Source organism: Anolis sagrei, chromosome X (assembly GCF_037176765.1).
Source record: "Anolis sagrei isolate rAnoSag1 chromosome X, rAnoSag1.mat, whole genome shotgun sequence".
NCBI lineage: Eukaryota > Metazoa > Chordata > Lepidosauria > Squamata > Dactyloidae > Anolis > Anolis sagrei.
In genome coordinates, this window is record NC_090034.1 from 49,942,132 (window position 1) to 49,964,874 (window position 22,743).

Sequence of the window (22,743 nt, forward strand, 5' to 3'; positions counted from 1 at the left end):
GCCCTTGTAGCCCCTTCCACGATTCTATGAGATCGACTTATATATGTGTGAATAGAAGGGGGAAAGCCATAGTCATATATTTAATGCATTTGTATGCCCATTTTATTCTCAATTCGCAAGGAAGGGAATCCCAACCTTGGCAAGAAAAACAGAACCATAATATCCTAGGAGTGAGAGGAGACCCCCTTTTGCCACTGAAATGCACCATCCGATCCTTCCCGGCAGTTGGCCATCCAGGCTCTGCTTAATAATAATAGATAGAACTATAGAATCCTAGTGTTGGAAGAGAATAATAATAATAATAATAATCATAATAATCATAATAATCTATATAAATAAAACTGTAATGTTCGTTTGTGGGAGTAACAAAACTCAAAAACCACTGGACGAATTGACACCAAATCTGGACACAAGACACCTAACAACCCAATGTATGTCCTTCACTAAAAAAAATGATTTTGTTTGGGAGTTGTAGTTGCTGGGATTTATAGTTCACCTACAATCAAAGAGCATTCTGAACCCCACCAACGATGGAATTGAACCAAACTTGGCACACAGTTCTCCCATGACCAACAGAAAATACTCGAAGGGTTTGGTGGGCAGTGTCCTTTGGTTTTGGAGTTGTAGTACACCTACATCCAGAGATCACTGTGGACTCAAACAATGATGGGACCAAACTCTACACGAAGACTCAATATGCCCAAATGTGAACACTGGTGGAGTTTGGGGAAAATAGAATCTTGACATTTGGGAGTTGTAGTTGCTGGAATTTGTAGTTCATCTACAATCACAGAGCACTCTGAACCCCACCAACGATAGAATTGGGCCAAACCTTCCACACACAACCCTCATGACCACCAGAGTGGGCCACAGCAACACGTGGCAGGGGACGGCTAGCAATACTAATAGAATGATAGAATCCTAGAGGTGGAAGAGACTGACTACAAGGGCCATCCAATCCAACCCCATTCTACCATTGAAATACGCAATCAAAGCCTTCCTGGCAGATGGCCATCCAGTCTCTGCTTAATAATAATAATAATAATAATAATAATAATAATAATAATAAACTATAGATAATAATAGAACAATAGAATCCTAGAGTTGGAAGAGACTGACCCCAGGGGCCATGCAGTCTGACCCCATTCTGACAGCAGATGGCCATCCAGCCCGACCCCATTCTGACACTGAAATACACAATCAAAGCCCTCCCAGCAGAAGGCCATCCAGTCTCTGCTTGATAGTAATAACAGAACTATAGATAATAGATTCCTAAAGTTGGAAAAGACTGACCCCAATGACCATGCAGTTCAACCCCATTCTGACATTGCAATACACAATCAAACTCTTCCTGATAGATGGACAGCCAGGCTCTGCCTAATAACAACAACAATATAGCCATAGAATCCTAGAGTTGGAAGAGACTGACCACAAGGGCCATACAGTCTGATCCCATTCTGGTACTGCAATACACAATCAAAGCTTTCCTGCTAGATGGCCATTCGGGCTCTGCTTAATAATAATAATAATAATAATAATAATAATAATAATAATATAGAGCAAAAGAATCCTAGAGTTTTAAGAGACTGACCCCAAGGACCGTGCAGTTCAACCCCATTCTGACATTGCACTACACAATCACACTCTTCCTGATAGATGGACAGCCAGGCTCTGCCTAATAATAATAATATAGCCATAGAATCCTAGAATTGGAAGAGACTGACCACAAGGGCCATGCAGTGTGATCCCATTCTGACACTGCAATACACAATCAAAGCTTTCCTGCTAGATGGCCATCCGGGCTCTGCCTAATAATAATAATAATAATAATAATAATAATAATAATATAGAGCAATAGAATCCTAGAGTTGTAAGAGACTGACCACAAGGGCCATCCAGTTCGAACCCATTCTGACACTGAAATACACAATCAAAGCCCTCCCGGCAGATAGCCACCCAGTCTCCGCTTCCAAAACCTCCAGAGAAGGGGGAGTCTGCATTGGAACCCTTTGGAATTCCTGCCCAGGAGGAAAAGGAGGAGGTTGCGCCGATTTGGGCACACCGGGATTAACAGAGGGCTCAGCCTTGCATGAACTGCAGGCCGGGGACAGGCCCCCGAAATCCGATCAGCCACTCTGACAACTTTCCCTCCCGACAGATTAGAATTAGCCCCAGCACAAAGATGCCGTGTGGAGCTAATCCACTTGCAAAGGACCCCGGGGCCAGATCAATTGGGGAAGCGGCAACGGCGACAATGGCAGGCGATGGAAAACAAACCAGCGCAAAAGAGATTAGGGCGCTGGGCTTTCGTTCCAGTTTGGAATGTCAGACTTCTCAAACCACCTGCAACGTGGAGATATAGCGATTCGTACTTGGCATTGGCATTGGAACTCTCGTATCCGAATCAAGGCTTCCTGGAGCCCTAACCCAATCAAAGATACGTTTTTGCAAGTTGATTCCCTAGTTGCATTCTCAATGGGAATTTGGGGAGAAAATTTCGTTCTCAAGGGAAATTCGGGGACAAAATGTCAATCTCAAGAATTTCACTCATTCTCAAGAAAATTCTCATTCTTATGAGTCCCCTCGGAGAGAGGGGGCAGAATACAAATACAGTACTATTATAATTTGGGGAGAAAATTTCGTTCTCAAGGGGAATTCGGGGAGAAAGTGGTCACCAGATACGTCAATCCTCAATTGTAGGGTTTATGGACCATGTATTGCTAATCGGAGGAGAGGAAACAGAGGAAAAGAAGAAGGAAGAAGACAAGGGAAATGGAGGAGAAAGTCAGGGCGACGGTGCCCATTTGAGGACACCACCCTGAGGTTGGCAAAGAGTGCCCTTCTCCTTTCAAAGCTGCTTTCCAAGGCTATCTATAGCCACCCACTAAGCCAGGCCTGGCCCTTTCCCCCCCGATTATTGTGGCAACTAGACCTGGTAAAGAGATTAGACAGTCTCGGCCGGTCAAAGGGGAGATTCTTGGCTTCTTCCAGCACTTCCTTTTTTCATGCAACGTGGATCTGTTCCCTTGTTTACTTTGAGGATCCCATCCGAAGTATGTCAAATGGGGACCTTTTCCAAACTTTGGAAATCCATCCCACTATAGATATATCTTTCAAGGCAACACTCTCACCCTACAAGTACTCCATGGAATGAAGAATAGGGACCAGATCCAGAGACCCGCCAATCCCACTCATCCATTACCCCAATCAGCAAAACACCTATTACTTGTATAGGGTCAGTACTACCACCACTTTCGGAGTCTTGAAATGTCTTACTACAGAGGTTGATTTTGTTCCCTGCATTTTTCTTGGAGCTGTCGTGCAGTGAAGATCATGTCCACTGTTCCTCTGGAGGGGTGGAAGCCGTTCTGGGATTCTGGGAGGGTGTCTTCTGAGAGGGGCAGAAGGCGGTTTGCAAGGATTCTTGCGAGGATTTCCCCAGCTGAGGTTAGAAGGGAGATACCTCAATAGTTTCCGCAGTCTGTTCTTTCCTCCTTTTTTGAAGAGGGTGATGATGGTGGCATCCTTGAAATCTGATGGGATTTTCTCGGTCACCCACACTTTTTCTATGAGCTGGTGGAGTTGGTGTGTCAGCTCAGGTCCTCCCTCTTTAAAGCTTTCAGCAGGGATCCCATCTGATCCACTGGCTTTGTTATTTTTTTTGTTGGTTGATGGCATTGCTGACTTCTTCCAAATTATATCTCTTGTATAGGGTCAGTACTATCGGCACTTTTGAAATGTCATAATACAGTTATATATTTCAAGGAATGCTCTCGCCCTAAGATTCTTCCATGGAATGAAGAATAAGGACCAGATCCTGAGACCCATCAATCCCACTCGTCCATTGGAGCCCCCGGGTTAAAGCACTTAGCTGCTGAACTTGCTGATCGAAAGGTCACAGGTTCGAAATCGGGGAGCAGCGTGAGCTCCTGCTGTTAGCCCCAGTTTCTGCCAACCTAGCAGTTTGAAAACATGCAAATGTAAGTAAATCAATAGGTACCGCCCCAGTGGGAAGGTAACGGCGCTCCATGCAGTCATACCGGCCACATGACCTTGGACAACACCGGCTCTTCAGTTTAGAAATGGAGATGAGCACAAACCCCCAGAGTCGGACATGACTGGACTTAGTGTCAGGGGAAAAACTTGTCCATTACTATATTACTTATATAGGGTGAGTAGTATCGGCACTTTTGGAGTCTTGAAATGTCTTACTACAGTGATATCGTTCAAGGCAACACTCTCACCCTAAGATTCCTCCACAGAATGAGAAATAAGGAGCAAATCTTGAGACCCGTCAATCTCACTCGTCCATTACTATATGACTTGTATAGGGCCAGTACTTTCAGCACTTTTGGAGTCTTGAAAGTCTTACTACGGTTATATCTTTCAAGACAACGCTCTCACCCTAAGATTCCTCCACAGAATGACAAATTGGGACCGGATCTTGAGACCCATCAATCCCACTTGTCCATTACTATATGACTTGCATAGGGCCAGTAATAATAGCACTTTTGGAGTCTTAAAGTGTCTTACTACAGTTAATATCTTTCAAGGCAACGCTTTCGCCCTAAGATTCCTCCACAGAATGAGGAATAGGGACCAAATCTTGAGAACCGTTCTACTCATCCATTCCTATATGACTTGCATAAGGTCCAGTATTATCGGCTCTTTTGGAGTCTTGATATATCTTACTATAGTTATATCATTCAAGGCAACCCTCTCGCCTTAAGATTCCTCCACGAAATGAAGAATAGAGACTAGATTCTGAGATCCCTCAATCCTAATCATCTATTCCCTGGATCCCAAAACAAATCCTATTACTATTATCCACATTTTGAGGCATCTATTGGGAGTCTTACTATATCTTTCAAGGCAACACTCTCGCCCTAAGATTCCTCCACTTGCCCTGAAAACTAGAGAACAGGGATCTGTCAATCCGATTCATCCAACCCCTCAAAAACCTTATGATATGTATAAGGTTTGACACACTCCACAGTTTCGGGCCTCCATGCTGGAGTGAGTTTTACTATATATAATCCCTTTTGAGACAACACTCTCACCCTAAGATTCCTCCATGGAATGAAGAATTGGGACCAGATCCTGAGATCCATCAATCTCACTCATCCATTACACCCAAAAAACCCACCCTTATTACTATCCGCACTTTTGGAGTCTTAAAATATCTCCCAATAGTTATACTGTTCAAAGCAACGCTCTCGCCCTACGATTCCTCCCCTGTACGGGATTTAGCTAGAGGAACATACAAGGCAAGACGGGTATTAGCGCCAGGAGGACACCAGGAGAGAAGAGGGAGATAAAGCTGCACCATTTTCCAACTTGCCCGCATTGTTCGGGAAGAAACAGTGGGCCCTTTCTTCTCCCGAGAGCCTTCCTCATTCCCTCGCTTTTCTCTCCTGGCGGAAGATGTCCTCACTTGCTTCCCAGTCTGCAAACAAACGTCTGTCTCTGTGTGATAGTGTCAAGGCTTGCTCCTGTCGTGACCTCAAATGCCCCCGGCGTCGTATCCCCCTTTGCGTGGTCCTTTGCGCAAATGAGAAAGTGTTGGCATTGTAGCGACCGTCACCTTTCGTAACGGATGCTGAGCATAGCTGCAAAGTTACCTGCGCTGTTTACATTGCAACACACAACTACATTATATTTTAAGTGCAGTCTGACCCACATATCGTTTCTCCATCTAACACTAAATACTACTACTACTAATAATAATAATAATTGTTATGACTTGTGATTTTGTGATACGAAATCCAGCATATCGATCTCGTTTGCTGTGACATACTGTGCTTTTGTGTCAATAACAATGGTGATTGGCACATTGCGTGCAGTGCCTAAAGACCTTGGCCTGCACTTAAACAAAATCGGCGCTGATAAGATTACCATCTGCCAGCTGGAGAAAGCCACCTTACTCGGATCTGCATGCATTAGGCCCCGATACATCACACAGTCCTAGACACTTGGGAAGTGTCCGACGTGTGATCCAATACAACAGCCAGCCGAGTGATCTTGTTTGCTGTGGACTCATCTTGTTGTGTTTCAAATAATAATAATAATAATAATAATAATAATAATAATAATAATAATAAAGTTACAGAGAATGAACACGCCAAACTTCTCTGGGACTTCCGGATTCAGACAGACAGAGTTTTGGAGCATAACACTCCTGACCTCACAAATGTGTTAAAATACAAAGTATGGATTGTCGATGTTGCAATCCCAGGCGACAGCAGGATTGAAGAGAAACAACTGGAAAAGCTGACACAATATGAGGATTTAAAGATCGAACTGCAAAGACTCTGACACAAGCCAGTCAAGGTGGTCCCAGTGGTGATCGGCACACTGGGTGCAGTGCCTAAAGACCTTGGCCTCCACTTAAACACAATTGGCGCTGACAACATTACCACCTGTCAGCTGCAAAAGGTCACCCTACTCGGATCTGCACACATTATTCACCGATACATCACACAGTCCTAGACACTTGGGAAGTGTCCGACGTGTGATCCAATACAACAGACAGCAGAGTGATCTTGTTTGCTGTGGACTCATCTTGTTGTGTTTCAAATACTATAATAATAATAATAATAACAATAATAATAATAACCTGCTTTTCTTTTATCTCACCTGATTTTTAATTAGTTTAAATTAGTTTTTCTTTTAATTATTACATGTGTTTGTGCTTATCATAATTTTATATTGTTATGTATTCACATGTTTTATGTAATTATTATTATTATTATTATTATTATTATACATTTTCATTAATTACCCGCCTCTCCAGGACTTCTCTAGGTGCTCTAGGGTGACTAGTTTCTCCACATAACACCACTAAAAATAGTACTAATAATAATAATTAATAATAAGCAATAAGGGCTTTTTTTGGGCAGTCGTGGTAATGATGAGTGGGATTGAGGGATCTCAAGATGTGGTCCCAATTCATCATTCCGTGAAGGAATCTTAGGGCAAGAGTGTTGCCTTGAATGATATCACTCTAGTAAGACATTTCAAGACTCCAAAAGTGCAGATACTACTGACCTTATACAAGTAATGTAGTAATGCCAGAGATACAGCTTAATGGTGTAACATTGGAAAATGTTGACCATTTCCGCTACCTTGGCAGCCACCTCTCCACCAAAGTCAAAATCGACACCAAAATACAACACTGCCTGAGCTTTGCGAGTGCAGCATTTTTCCAAATGAAGCAGAGAGTGTTTGAGGACATCCGTAGGGATACCAAGGTGCTTGTTTATAAAGCTATTGTCCTCCCAAAACTGCTATACACCTGTGAGACGTGGACAGTCTACAGACGTCGCATTCAACTCCTGGAACGATTCCATCAGCGCTGCCTCCAGAAAATCCTGCAAATCTCTTGGGAAGACAGGCGGACAAACATCAGAGTGCTGGAAGAAGCAAAGACCACCAGCATTGAAGCGATAGTCCTCCGCCATCAACTCCGCTGGACCGGCCACGTTGTCTGGATGCCCGACCACCGTCTCCCAAAGCAGTTGCTCTAATCCGAACTCAAGAACGGAAAACGGGATGTTGGTGGGCAGGAAAAGAAATTTAAAGATGTGCTCAAAGCCAACCTGAAAAACTCTGGCATAGACACTGAGAACTGGGAAGCCCTGGCCCTTGAGCGCTCCAGTTGGAGGTCAGCTGTGACCAGCAGTGCTGCAGAATTTGAAGAGGCACAAATGGAGTGCGAAACAGAGAAATGTGCCAAGAGGAAGGCGCATCAAGCCAACCCCGACCGGGACCGCTTTCTGCCTGGAAACCAATGCCCTCACTGCGGGAGAAGATGCAGGTCAAGAATAGGGCTCCACAGTCACCTATGGACCCACCGAAACACTGATCCTGGAAGACTATCCTACTCGGCCAATGAAGGATTGCCTAAGTAAGTAAGTAAGTAAGTAATATAGTAATGGACGAGTTTTTCCCCTGACATTAAGTCTAGTCATGTCCGACTCTGGGGGTTGGTGGCGTGGAGCGCCGTTACCTTCCCACTGGAGTGGTACCTATTGATCTACTTACATTTGCATGTTTTCGAACTGCTAGGTTGGCAGAAACTGGGGCTAACAGCAGGAGCTCACGCTGCTCCCAAATTTCGAACCTGCAACCTTTCGATTAGCAAGTTCAGCAGCTCAGTGCTTTAACCTGGGGGCTCCAATGGACGAGTGGGATTGATGGGTCTCAGGATCCGGTCCCTATTCTTCATTCTGTGGAGGAATCTTAGGGCGAGAGCATTACCTTGAACGATATAACTGTAGTAAAACATTTCAGGACTCCAAAAGTGCCGATAGTACTGAACCCTATACAAATCATATAGTCATGAACGAGTGGGATTGATGGGTCTCAGGATCGGGTCCCTATTCTTCATTCCGTGGAGGAATCTCAGGGCGAGAGCATTCCTTGAAATATATAATTGTAGGAAGACATTTCAAAAGTGCCAATAGTACTGACCCTATACAAGAGATATAGTAATGGACAAGTGGGATTGATGGGTCTCAGGATCCGGTCCCTATTCTTCATTCCGTGGAGGAATCTTAGGGTGAGAGGGTTGCCTCGAAAGTGATATCTATAGTGGGATGAATTTCCAAAATTTAGAAAAGGTCTCCCACTGGCAGGCTGTTGTATTGGATCACACGTCGGACACTTCCCAAGTGTCTAGGACTGTGTGATGTATTGACGAATAATGTGTGCAGATCCCAGTAAGGTGGCCTTTTGCAGCTGGCAGATGGTAATTTTGTCAGCGCTGATTGTGTTTAAGTGCAGGCCAAGGTCTTTAGCCACTGCACCTAGTGTGCTGATCACCACTGGGACCACCTTTACTGGCTTGTGCCACAGTAATTTATTATTATTATTATTATGATTATTATTACTTCTTGAAACACAACAAGATGAGCCCACAGCAAACAAGATCACTCTGCTGGCTGCTGGTAATTTTTTCAGTGCCGATTGTGTTTAAGTGCAGGCCAAGGTCTTTAGGCACTGCACCCAGTGTGCCGATCACCACTGGGACCACCTTTACTGGCTTGTGCCACAGTAATTTATTATTATTATTATTATTATTATTATTATCATCATCATTATCATTATTTCTTTAAACACAACAAGATGAGTCCACAGCAAATGAGATCACTCTGTTGGCTGTTGGTAATCTTGTCAGCGCCAATTGTGTTTAAGTGCAGGCCAAGGTCTTTAGGCACTGCACCCAGTGTGCCGATCACCACTGGGACCATCTTTACTGGCTTGTGCCAGATTCTTTGCAGTTCTATCTTTAAATCATCATCATCATCACTAATTCTCCCTTAAGACTAAGACTCAAGGAAGTCTGCAAACAGCATCCCAAGAACCAACTTTAAACAGAATCCAATGACACAGATCCCACCTTCAGGGGCGGCTCAACCCATTACACAAAGTAAGCATTTGCAGTATAGTTGATTTTGCCCAGGGGCGCTCTTGAGGTGCTCTTGGGGGAAAATAGGCCTTGACATATATGCGAGTTGTAGTTACTGGGATGTATAGCTCACCTACAATCAAAGAGCATTCTGAATTCCACCAATGATGGAATTGAACCAAATATGGCACACAGAACTCCCACAACGAACAGAAAATATATATCAGTGATTGGTTGGGGGGGGGGGGGAATACTGTTTGCTTACCGTTGAAAATTACCTGCTCAAAAGTGATATCTATCATGGGCTGAATTTCCAAAGTTTGGAAAAGGTCTCCCACTGATATCCTTCAGATGGGATCCCCGAAGTAAACAAGGGAACGGACAGGAGTGGCATGGAAAAGCAAGTCTCGAGACGGTCTAATCTCTTTCCCAGGTCTTGGGCCAGCGGTTAAAGTAACCGAGGAGGAAGGGAGAGCCAGACCTGGATGTGGATCAAGCAGGTCACTCACTCCGAAGGCCTGGCGGAGAGCGAGAGGCACCGGGCTTGCCAGGGCTATTTTTGGGAGGCCGGGCCTGCGCCAATTGGGGACTCAGCCGAGATAGACGACAGTCCCAAATCTCCCCAGGAGTCCCGGCCAGGAAGAAATCCTTCCACGGAGAGGCCTCCAAAACGAGGTGCTTGAGCACCGGGAGGCATCCTGTGCCCAGGATCCTTATCCTCCGGAAAGCAAAGGCATTGCTCTCCCCAAAGGGGAACGGGCGGGTGTTTTGGGTTTTTGGGTATGGGATATCTTAACTCCAGTAGTAATATCATCCCCACCATTGTTAAGCACAGACTCTCAGTTAACCGGAACCCATCCTCGTCATCACAGCTGACTCTCAGTTAACCGGAACTCATCTACATAAATGATTGCAACACTCTCAGTACACCAGAACTCACCCTCATCATTATTAGAGGACACTCTCAGTTAATCGGAACCCATCATCATCATCACAGCTGACTCTCAGTTAACCGGAACTCCTCATCATCTACATCAATGATTACAACACTCTCAATACAACCCGAACTCATCCTCATCATTATTAGACTCTCAGTTAACCAGAACTCATCGTCATCTACATCAATGATTACAATACTCTCAATACACCAGAACTCACCCTCATCTTCATCTGCATAATTGTTACAGTTGACTCTCAGTTAACCGGAACTCATCATCATCTACATCAATGATTACAACACTCTCAATACAACCCGAACTCATCCTCATCATTATTAGACTCTCAGTTAACCGGAACTCATCGTCATCTACATCAATGATTACAATACTCTCAATACACCAGAACTCACCCTCATCATTATTAGAGTAGACTCTCAGTTAATCAGAACACATCATCATCATCACAGCTGACTCTCAGTTAACCGGAACTCATCATCATCTACATCAATGATTACAATACTCTCAATACACCAGAACTCACCCTCATCTTCATCTGCATAATTGTTAAAGTTGACTCTCAGTTAACCGAAACTCATCCTCACCTACAGGCTGATTGTAATACCCTCAATACACCAGAACTCACCCTCATCATTATTAGAGTAGACTCTCAGTTAATCGGAACCCATCCTCATAATCACAGCTGACTCTCAGTTAACCGGAACTCATCATCATGTACATCAATGATTACAACACTCTCAATACACCAGAACTCACCCTCATCATTATTAGAGTAGACTCTCAGTTAATCAGAACGCATCCTCATCATCACAGCTGACTCTCAGTTAACCGGAACTCATCATCATCTACATCAATGATTACAATACTCTCAATACACCAGATCTCACCCTCATCTTCATCTGCATAATTGTTAAAGTTGACTCTCAGTTAACCGAAACTCATCCTCACCTACAGCCTGATTGTAATACCCTCAATACACCAGAACTCACCCTCATCATTATTAGAGTAGACTCTCAGTTAATCGGAACCCATCCTCATAATCACAGCTGACTCTCAGTTAACCGGAACTCATCATCATGTACATCAATGATTACAACACTCTCAATACACCAGAACTCACCCTCATCATTATTAGAGTAGACTCTCAGTTAATCAGAACGCATCCTCATCATCACAGCTGACTCTCATTTAAACCGGAACCCATCCTCATCTACATCATAATTACAATACTCTCGATTAACCAGAACTCACTCTCAGCGTCATCTGCGTAATTGTTACAGTTGACTCTCAGTTAACCGAAACTCATCCTCACCTACAACATGATTGCAATACTCTCAATTAACCAGAACTCACCCTCATAATTGTTACCATTGACACTCAGTTAACCGGAACCCATCCTCATTGACATAATGGTTACAGCAGACTCTCAATTAACCAGAACTCACTCTCGTCTTCATCTGCATAATTGTTACAGTTGACTCTCAGTTAACCGAAACCCATCCCTCACCTACAGCATGACTGCAATACTCTCAATTAACCAGAACTCACCCTCCTAATAGTTACAGTTGACACTCAGTTAACCGGAACCCACCCTCATTGACATCATGATTACAGCAGACTCTCAATTAACCCAAACTCACCCTGATCTTCCCTCATCATCATTATAGTAGACTCTCATTTAAACGGAACCCATCATCTATATCATTATTACAATAGACTCTCAATTAACCAGATCTCACCCTCATCTGTTGTATTGGATCACACTAACACTGTACCACAATGGCTTTAATACAAATATTCTAGGGGGGAAATACAGCATTATTATTATTATTATTATTATTATTATTAGAAACACAACAAGATGAGTCCACAGCAGACACTCTGCTGGCTGTTGTATTGGATCACACGTAGGACACTTCCCAAATGTCTAGGACTATGTGATGTATCGGCGATCCCAGTAAGGTGGCCTTCTGCAGCTGGCAGATGGTAATTTTGTCAGTGCCGATTGTGTTTAAGTGCAGGCCAAGGTCTTTAGGCACTGCACCCAGTGTGCCGATCACCACTGGGACCACCTTTACTGGCTTGAGCCACAGCAATTTATTTATTTATTTATTTATTTATTATTATTATTATTATTACTTCTTGAAACACAACAAGATGAGTCCACAGCAAACAAGATCACTCTGCTGGCTGTTGGTAATTTTGTCAGCGCCGATTGTGTTTAAGTGCAGGCCAAGGTCTTTAGGCACTGTACCCAGTGTGCCGATCACCACTGGGACCACCTTTACTGGCTTGTGCCACGGTAATTAATTTATTATTATCATCATCATCATCATTATTACTTCTTTAAACACAACAAAATGAGTCCACAGCAAACAAGATCACTCTGTTGGCTGTTGGTAATCTTGTCAGCGCCAATTGTGTTTAAGTGCAGGCCAAGGTCTTTAGGCACTGCACCCAGTGTGCCGATCACCACTGGGACCATCTTTACTGGCTTGTGCCAGATTCTTTGCAGTTCTATCTTTAAATCATCATCATCATCATCACTAATTCTCCCTTAAGACTAAGACTCAAGGAAGTCTGCAAACAGCATCCCAAGAACCAACTTTAAACAGAATCCAATGACACAGATCCCACCTTCAGGGGCGGCTCAACCCATTACACAAAGTAAGCATTTGCAGTATAGTTGATTTTGCCCAGGGGCGCTCTTGAGGTGCTCTTGGGGGAAAATAGGCCTTGACATATATGCGAGTTGTAGTTACTGGGATGTATAGTTCACCTATACAGTCAAAGACCATTCTGAACTCCATCAATGATGGAATTGAACCATATATGGTACACAGAACTCCCACGACAAACAGAAAATATATATCAGTGATTGGTTGGGGGAGGGCACCAAAATATTGTATGTTTACTGTTGAAAATCACCTAGGGCCGCCTCTGCCCACCCTCCACAGCAAACCATTGCATATTTGACTCTGCCATTGCATAGAATGGGCATCAGCGGATACCGAGGTCGGTCACATTTATTAAACCGTTCCTATTTATTTCCCACTTTCTTTCCGTTCTACATGACCGATCTCAACGCCAGGTTGGAAACAGTTAAAAAAATTCACCAAAGGCAAGAAAGGCATTTTCTCTCTCTCTCTCTCTGTGCATTCAATATAATTAAATAAAACTATGGCCGATCGATCGCAGGAACAGAAAAGAACCGCTCAAGGGGGAGAAGGCCAAACTTTGCAAATGGGGAGGGAACAAGTGGCGACATTATTACGATTCGTATGATTATTGCACAAGAAGCCGGATTAATAGGCAACGCAACGGCCTCTCTCCGGACTTTGGCAACTCGATCGTGGCTGACACTTGTACTATTTGCGGATATTTATTGTTTGTTTTATTTATTTGAAACATTTAGAGATATGCAGTGTGCTGATACATAGATGCACAGGCAGACAGAGAGAGAGAGAGAGAGTTTGGCTGGCAAACTTCTGCAAATCCCGCGCCTTGTGGGCTTTTCCTGTCCAAGATACGGCGCATGGCCTGTGAATATTTTATGGCATGCAGCAGGAACGCAACCGGAGCGGATCGATCCGAGCAGAGCAGGACTCAAAGCCAGCCAGACCCCTCTTCAGGCTTCCCATAGGATCCTATACTCTTCTTGCTTGCCATTCGGTACTATACCCTCCTTGCTTGTAATATTCTATACTTTTCCTGTGCCCCATCGTATCCTAGAGTCTCCCTATACGCTCCTTGCTTGCCATATGGCCGCATACTCTCCTTGCTTGTAATATTCTATACCTGTTTCCCATAGTATTCTTGCTTGTAATAGAGTCCTACGCTCTCCTTGCTTGCCATACGGCCCTCCTTGCCTGTAACAGAGTTCTTGTGTCCCATAGTATCCTATCGTTTCCTTGCTTGCCATCGGGTCCTATACTCTTTTCACTTGCCATAAGGTCCTATACGCTCATTGCTTCCCAGAGTATTCTTCTCGCTTCCCATAGTATCTGATAGTCTTCTCACTTGCCATAATGTCCTACACTATTCTCACTTGCCATAAGGTCCTATATTCTCCATGCTTGTAATACAGTTCTATACTCTCCTAGCTTCCCAGAGTATCTATTCTTTTCGCTTTCCATAAGGTCCTATACTCTTCTTGCTTCCCATAGTATCCTACTCTTCTCACTTGCCATAGTATCCTATACTCTCCTTGCTTCCCATAATGTCCTATACACTTCTCACTTGCTCTAAGTTCCCCCTTGCCATTGGGTCGTATATTTATTATTATTATTATTATTACTATTATTATATTTTCCTTGCTTGCTATCCTATACTCTCCTTGCTTCCCATAATGTCCTATACACATCTCACTTGCTCTAAGTTCCCCCTTGCCATTGGGTCATATATTTATTATTATTATTATTATTATTACTATTATTATATTTTCCTTGCTTGCTATCCTATACTCTCCTTGCTTCCCATAATGTCCTATACACTTCTCACTTGCTCTAAGTTCCCCCTTGCCATTGGGTCATATATTTATTATTATTATTATTATTACTATTATTATATTTTCCTTGCTTGCTATCCTATACTCTCCTTGCTTCCCATAATGTCCTATACACTTCTCACTTGCTCTAAGTTCCCCCTTGCCATTGGGTCATATATTTATTATTATTATTATTATTACTATTATTATATTTTCCTTGCTTGCTATCCTATACTCTCCTTGCTTCCCATAATGTCCTATACACATCTCACTTGCTCTAAGTTCCCCCTTGCCATTGGATCGTATATTTATTATTATTATTATTATTATTACTATTATTATTACTATTATTATATTTTCCTTGCTTGCCATAGTATCCTATACTCTCCTTGCTTCCCATAATGTCCTATATGCCTCGCACTTGCTCTAAGTTCCCCCTTGCCATTGGGTCATATATTTATTATTATTATTATTATTATTATTACTATTATTATATTGTCCTTGCTTGCCATAGTATCTTATACTCTCTTTGCTTCCCATAATGTCCTATACACTTCTTACTTACTCTTAGTTCCCCCTTGCCATTGGGTCATATATATTATTATTATTATTATTATTATTATTATTATTATTATATTTTCCTTGCTTGCCATAGTATCCTATACTCTCCTTGCTTCCCATAATGTCCTATACACATCTCACTTGCTCTAAGTTTCCCCTTGCCATTGGGTTGTATATTTATTATTATTATTACTATTACTATTATTATATTTTCCTTGCTTGCCATAGTATCCGATATGCTTCTCATTTGCCAGAAAGTCCTATACTATTCTCACTTGCCATAAGGTCCTATATTCTCCATGCTTGTAATACAGTACTGTGCTCTTCTAGCTTCCCAAAGTATCTATATTCTTTTCGCTTGCCATAAGGTCCTATACTCTTCTTGCTTCCCATAGTATTCTATACTCTTCTCACTTGCCCTAGTATCCTATGCTCTCCTTGCTTCCCATAATGTTCTATACACTTCTCACTTGCTCTAAGTTCCCCCTTGCCATTGGGTCGTATATATTATTATTATTATTATTATTATTATTATTATTACTATTATATTTTGCTTGCTTGCCACAGTATCCAATATACGTCTCATTTGCCATAAAGTCCTATACTTTCCTTAGTTCCCTGAGTATCCTATAGTCTTCGAGCTCACAACAGGGTCTTAAACTCTCCTCGCTTGTCATTAGGACCTATACTCTCCTCGTCTTCTCTCGCCATACAGTCCTATGACCTTCTCCCTTGCCATGCGGTCCTATACACCTTCTTGGAAAAGAGGGGGATTCTTGGTCTCTTTCAACTCCTCCAAATGCACTCTGCACATGCCCCGTGGCACCAAAGACCGGAGTTTGCACCCAATCATCCACTGTGTCCAAACAGAAGCAAAAACTCTTGAAACCATCAACCAAAGCAGTAACCACTATCCACACATTTCCCCCAAATAATAATATATGATTATAATAATATATTATTATAATGAGAGAAACCATCATCTACACATTCCCTCAGAACAATCATATATTATTATAATATAATAATATAATAATACTAACAGAAACCATCAGCCACGCATTTCCCTCAAACTAATAATATATTACAATAATATAATATTTATATAATTATAATAATAACAGAAACCATCATCCACACATTTTCCCCCAAATAATAAAATAAAATAATAATAGTAGCAGAAACCCTCATCCACACATTTCCCTCAAAATAATAATAATATATTATTATAATATAATAATAGTAACAGAAACCATCATCCACACATTTCCCTCAAAATAATAATATATTATAATAATGTAATAATTATAAAATTATTATGATAAGCGAAACAATTATCCACACATTCCTCCAAAATAATAATAAATTATAATAATAAATTATAATAATAATATTATAATAATAATAATAGTGACAGAAACCATCATCCACGCATTTCCCTCAAAATAATAATATATTATAATAACTATATAATTATTATAATAAGAGAAAACTATCATCCACACATTCCCCCAAAATAATAGTATATTATAATAATATAATAGTAATAGAAACCATCATCCACATTCCCCCAAATTAATAATGTATTATTATTATAATATAATAATAGTAACAGAAACCATCATCCACACATTTCCCTCAAACTAATAATATATTATAATAATATAATAATAATAGTAAGAGAAACCATTATCCACACAGTCCCCCAAAATAATAATATATTATTATAATAATATAATAATAGTAAAAAAAAACATCATCCACACATTCCCCCCAAAATAATAATATATTATTATAATAATATAATAATAGTAACAGAAACCATCATCCACACATTCCCCCAAATTAATAATGTATTATTATTATAATAATATAATAATAGTAACAGAAACCATCATCCACACATTTCCCTCAAAATAATAATATATTATAATAATATAATAATAGTAAGAGAAACCATCATCCACACATTCCCCCAAAATAATAATAATATATTGTAATAATATAATAGTAAAAGAAACCATCATCCACACATTTCCTTCAAAATAATAATATATAATAATAATAATAATATAATAATAATAGTAAGAGAAACCATCATCCACACATTCCCCCCAAAATAATAATAATAATAATAATATATTATTATTATTATTATTATTATTATTATTATAGTAACAGAAACCATCATCCACACATTTCCCTCAAAATAATAATATATTATAATAATATAATAATAGTAAGAGAAACCATCATCCAAACATTTCCCTAAAATAATAATATAATAATAATATTATAATTATAATAATAGTAACAGACACCATCATCCACACATTCCCCAAAAATAATAATAAAATAGAATAATAACAATAACAGAAACCATCATTCACACATTCTCCCCAAAATAATAATAATATACTATAAAAAAATAACAGATCCCATCATCCACACATGCCCTCCCAAATAATAATAATATTGATAATCATGATGATGGTGATAACGATCAGAAAGTAAGAGGGAAGGAAAGGAAACTGTTGCAAAGGGAGGGGGAAGGAAAAAGGAGAAGGAGGGACTGCAAGGAAGAGGAGGCAAAACTCCCCAGAAGATTCCCAAACCTGCAAGTGGCCCGAAAGGAAGGATGGTTTGGATGGATGGGGGGCAAGCCGTGAGTTTGGGATGCCTGCCTTTGGCTCTCTCTCTCTCTCTCTCTCTCTCTCCTCCTGCCCTGACTTACCTGGGCGAGGCAAAGCGGGGAAGAATACATCGTCCGGACTCACTGCAGCCGCACCGACCGTTGAGAGAGGAGAGGAAGAAGGGAAGGAGGAAGAAGAAGAAGAAGAGGAGGAAGAAGAAGGAGGGAAGCAAGGAAGGAAAGAAGGAATGAACGAGGGGGGAGGACAAAAAACAGCTCCGGGCGCAAAAGTTACTGAGTCATTTTCGGCGGCTGGAACAGTTCTTTTTTTTTCTTTCCTCTTTCCACTCTCTCTTTCTCTCTCTCCCTCTCTTCCTCTCTCCAGCCCTCCCTCTCCCTGGCTTGCACACTCTCTCTTTCCCGGGAAGGGAGGGGGAGGGAGGGAGGGAGGAGGAGCAGGGGGCGGGGCTTCACTCAGGGAGGGAGGGGGGAGGGAGGAGCAGGCCCAATCCCAGCGCTCCTCGCCTCCGCCCTCTCTGCCTGCGTGCTTTTCGCAAGAGTTGGGCAAACTTTGACAAGATCTCTTTCTAGACAGACAGATAGGTAGGTAGGTAGGTAGGTAGGTAGGTAGGTAGGTAGATAGATTAGAGAGAGAGAGAGAGATGGATGGATGCATAGAGGGATGGATAGAGGGATGGATGGATGGATAGATAGATAGATAGATAGATAGATAGGAGAGAAAGAGAGATGGATACATAGAGGGATGGATAGAGGGATAGATAGATAGATAGATAGATAGATAGATAGATAGATAGATAGATAGATAGATAGATAGATAGATAGATAGATAGATAGATAGGAGAGAAAGAGAGATGGATACATAGAGGGATGGATAGAGGGATAGATAGATAGATAGATAGATAGATAGATAGGTAGGTAGGTAGGTAGGTAGGTAGATAGATAGATAAATTAGAGAGAGAGAGAGATGGATGCATAGAGGGATGGATAGAAGAATAGATAGATAGATAGATAGATAGATAGATAGATAGATAGATTAGAGAAAGAGAGAGAGGTGGATGCATAGAGGGATGGATAGAGGGATAGAAAGACAGAGATAGGAGAGAAAGAGAGTTAGAGGGCTGGATAGAGGGATAGATAGATAGATAGATAGACAGACAGAGGGATAGATAGATGGATAAATAGATGGATGGATAGACAGAAGGATAGATAGATAGATAGATAGATAGATAGATAGATAGACAGACAGACAGACAGACAGGAGAGAGAGATGGATGCATAGAGGGCAGGATAGAGGGATAGATAGATAGACAGACAGAGGGATAGATAGATGGATATATAGATGGATGGATAGACAGAAGGATAGATAGATAGATAGATAGATAGATAGATAGAAGAGAGAGATGGATGCATAGAGGGCTGGATAGAGGGATAGACAGAGGGATAGATAGATAGATAGATAGGAGAGAGAGAGATGGATGCATAGAGGGCTGGATAGAGGGATAGATAGATAGATAGATAGATAGATAGATAGAGGGATAAATAGATAGATAGATAGATAGATAGATAGATAGGAGAGAGAGAGATGGATGCATAGAGGGCTGGATAGAGGGATAGATAGATAGATAGATAGAGGGATAAATAGATGGATAAATAGAAGGATAGATAGATAGATAGATAGATAGATAGATAGATAGATAGATAGATAGATAGGAGAGAGAGATGGATGCATAGAGGGCTGGATAGAGGGATAGATAGACAGATAGAGGGATAAATAGATGGATAAATAGCTGGATGAATAGACAGAAGGATAGATAGATAGATAGGAGAGAGAGAGATGGATGCATAGAGGGCTGGATAGAGATAGATAGATAGACAGACAGACAGAGGGATAAATAGATGGATGTATAGACAGAAGGATAGATAGATAGATAGATAGATAGATAGATAGATAGATAGATAGATAGGAGGGGGAGAGAGATGGATGCATAGAGGGCTGGATAGAGGGATAGATAGAGGGATGGATAGATAGACAGACAGAGGGATAGATAGATGGATAAATAGATGGATGGATAGACAGAAGGATAGATAGATAGATAGATAGATAGATAGATAGATAGAGATAGATAGGAGAGAGAGAGATGGATGCATAGAGGGCTGGATAGAGGGATAGATAGATAGATAGATAGATAGATAGATAGATAGATAGACAGATAGAGGGATAAATAGATGGATAAATAGAAGGATAGATAGAAGAGAGAGAGATGGATGCACAGAGGGCTGGATAGAGGGATAGATAGATAGATAGGTAGATAGATAGACAGATAGACAGACAGATAGATAGGAGAGAGAGAGAAATGGATGCATAGAGGGCTGGATAGAGGGACAGATAGATAGATAGATAGACAGACAGACAGAGGGATAGATAGATGGATAAATAGATGGATGAATAGACAGAAGGATAGATAGATAGATAGATAGATAGATAGAGATTACAGAGAGAGAGAGAGAGATGCATAGAGGGCTGAATAGAGGGATAGATAGATAGATAGATAGACAGATAGACAGATAGACAGACAGATAGAGGGATAGATAGATGGATAAATAGATGGATAGATAGATAGATAGATAGATAGATAGATAGATAGACAGACAGACAGATAAGAGAGATGGATACATAGAGGGATAGCTAGGTAGAGGGACAGATACATAAATACACAGGTGGATACAGAGAGGGATAGATAGATACATAGATGGATACATGTTGTTGTTCATTCATTCAGTCGTTTCCGGCTCTTCGTGATCTCATGGACCAGCCCATGCCAGAGCTCCCTGTCGGCCGTCACCACCCCCAGCTCCTTCAAGGTCAAGCCAGTCACATCAAGGATGCCATCCATCCTTCTTGCCCTTACTCCGCTAATAGTATTATAACAAGCATATATGTTGTTGTTGTTCATTCGTTCAGTCGTGACCTCATGGGCCAGCCCACGGCAGAGCTCCCTGCCAGCCGTCACCACCCCCAGCTCCTTCAAGGTCAAGCAAGTCACTTCAAGGATGCCATTCATCCATCTTGCCCTTGCTCGGCTAATAATAACACACATCTATGTTGTTGTTGTTCATTAGTTCAGTCGTGACCTTTATGGGCCAGCCCACGCCAAAGCTCCCTGTCAGCCATCTCCACCCCCAGCTCCTTCAAGGTCAAGCCAGTCACTTCAAGGATGGCATTCATCCATCTTGCCCTTGCTCGGCTAATAATATTATAACACACATCTATGTTGTTGTTGTTCATTCGTTCAGTCGTGACCTCATGGGCCAGCCCATGCCAAAGCTCCCTGTCAGCCATCTCCACCCCCAGCTCCTTCAAGGTCAAGCCAGTCACTTCAAGGATGCCACCCATCCTTCTTGCCCTTGCTCGGCTAATAATATTATAACACACATCTATGTTGTTGTTGTTCATTTATTCAGGTGTTCCCGACTGTTCGCGACCTCATGGACCAGCCCATACCAGAGTTCCCTGACGGCCGTCACCACCCCCAGCTACTTCAGCGTCAAGCCAGTCACTTCAAGGATGCCATGCATCCATCTTGCCCTTGGTTGGCTAATAATATTATAACACACATATATAAATATATAAATGGCCCATACAGTGGCCCTTATTTCTCATGCCAGTAAGTAAGGTAATGCTCAAGATTCTGCAAGGACGACTCCAGCAAGACATGGAGCGAGAGCTGCCAGATGGACAAGCTGGGTTTAGAAAAGGCAGAGGAACGAGAGACCAAATTGCCAATATCTGCTGGATAATGGAGAAAGGTAGCGAGTTTCAGAAAGCCATCTACTTCTGTTTTATTGACTATTCTAAAGCCTTTGACTGTGTGGATTATAATAAATTGTGGCAAGTTCTTGGTGGTCTGGGGATACCAAGTCACCTTGTCTCTCTCCTGAGGAATGTGTAGAAGGACCAAGTAGCAACAGTCAGAACTGACCATGGAACAACAGACTGGTTCAAGATTGGGAAAGGCGTATGGCAGGCTTGTGTACTCTCCCCCAACCTATTCAACTTGTATGCAGAACACATCATGTGATGTGCGGGGCTTGACGAATGCAAGGCTGGGGTGAAAATTACTGGAAGAAACATTAACAACCTTAGATATGCAGATGATTTTGATGGCCGAAAGCGAGGAGAAGCTGAGGAGCCTTCTAATCAAGGTGAAAGAAGAAAGCGCAAAAGCTGGGTTGCAGCTAAACATAAAAAACCCCCAAGATTATGGCAACAAGAATGATTGACAACTGGGAAATAGAGGGAGAAAACATGAAGGCCATGACAGACTTTGTATTTCTAGGTGCAAAGATTACTGCAAACGCAGAGTGCAGCCAGGAAATCAGGAGACGCTTACTTCTTGGGAGGACAGCGATGTCCAATCTCGATAAAATAGTGAAGAGTGGAGACATCACACTGGCCACGAAGATCCACATAGTCAAAGCAATGGTATTCCCCATAGTCACCTACGGATGTGAGAGCTGGACCTTAGGGAAGGCTGAGCGAAGGAAGATCGATGCTTTTGAACTGTGGTGTTGGAGGAAAGTTCTGAGAGTGCCTTGGACTGCGAGAAGATCCAACCAGTCCATCCTCCAGGAAATAAAGCCCCACTGCTCATTGGAGGGAAGGACAGTAGAGGCCAAG

At 41.8% G+C, this 22,743-nt stretch overlaps 2 protein-coding genes across 3 annotated transcripts in view; both read right to left on the reverse strand.

Annotated features, from left to right (window-relative positions):
- Window positions 1-22,743, reverse strand: part of NFIC (nuclear factor I C) — a 111,400-nt gene that overhangs the window by 71,755 nt on the left and 16,902 nt on the right. Inside the window, exon 1 of one of the 2 annotated variants that reach the window (XM_060785190.2) lies at window positions 18,147-18,482. The exons of the other annotated variant lie outside the window; for it this stretch is intronic. Within the exon in view, the coding sequence (XP_060641173.1) occupies window positions 18,147-18,176 (30 nt within the window). The 5' untranslated portion in view covers window positions 18,177-18,482. Of the gene's footprint in view, window positions 1-18,146; window positions 18,483-22,743 lie in introns of those variants that run through there. 2 annotated transcript variants of the gene reach the window in all.
- LOC137097937 (uncharacterized) lies at window positions 18,515-20,741 on the reverse strand. The gene is made up of 6 exons (XM_067473404.1): window positions 20,459-20,741; window positions 19,953-20,390; window positions 19,572-19,737; window positions 19,196-19,321; window positions 18,744-18,886; window positions 18,515-18,591 (listed from the first exon to the last, which is right to left on the reverse strand). The coding sequence occupies exons 1-6, from the start codon at window positions 20,739-20,741 to the stop codon at window positions 18,515-18,517; spliced, it is 1,233 nt and encodes a 410-aa protein (XP_067329505.1).

What these genes read in the sequence shown, in the direction of transcription:
- LOC137097937 (XM_067473404.1), bottom strand. Translation starts at nt 20,741, where the DNA reads ATGTATCCATCTCTCTTATCTGTCTGTCTGTCTATCTATCTATCTATC. An exon ending in TATACATCCATCTATTTATC is followed by an intron (nt 19,738 to 19,952) that starts CCTCTGTCTGTC and finishes ATCTATCTATCT; the next exon opens with ATCTATCTATCTATCCTTCT. An exon ending in TATCTATCTATCTATCTATC is followed by an intron (nt 19,322 to 19,571) that starts TATCTATCCCTC and finishes TCTCTCTCTCCT; the next exon opens with GTCTGTCTGTCTGTCTGTCT.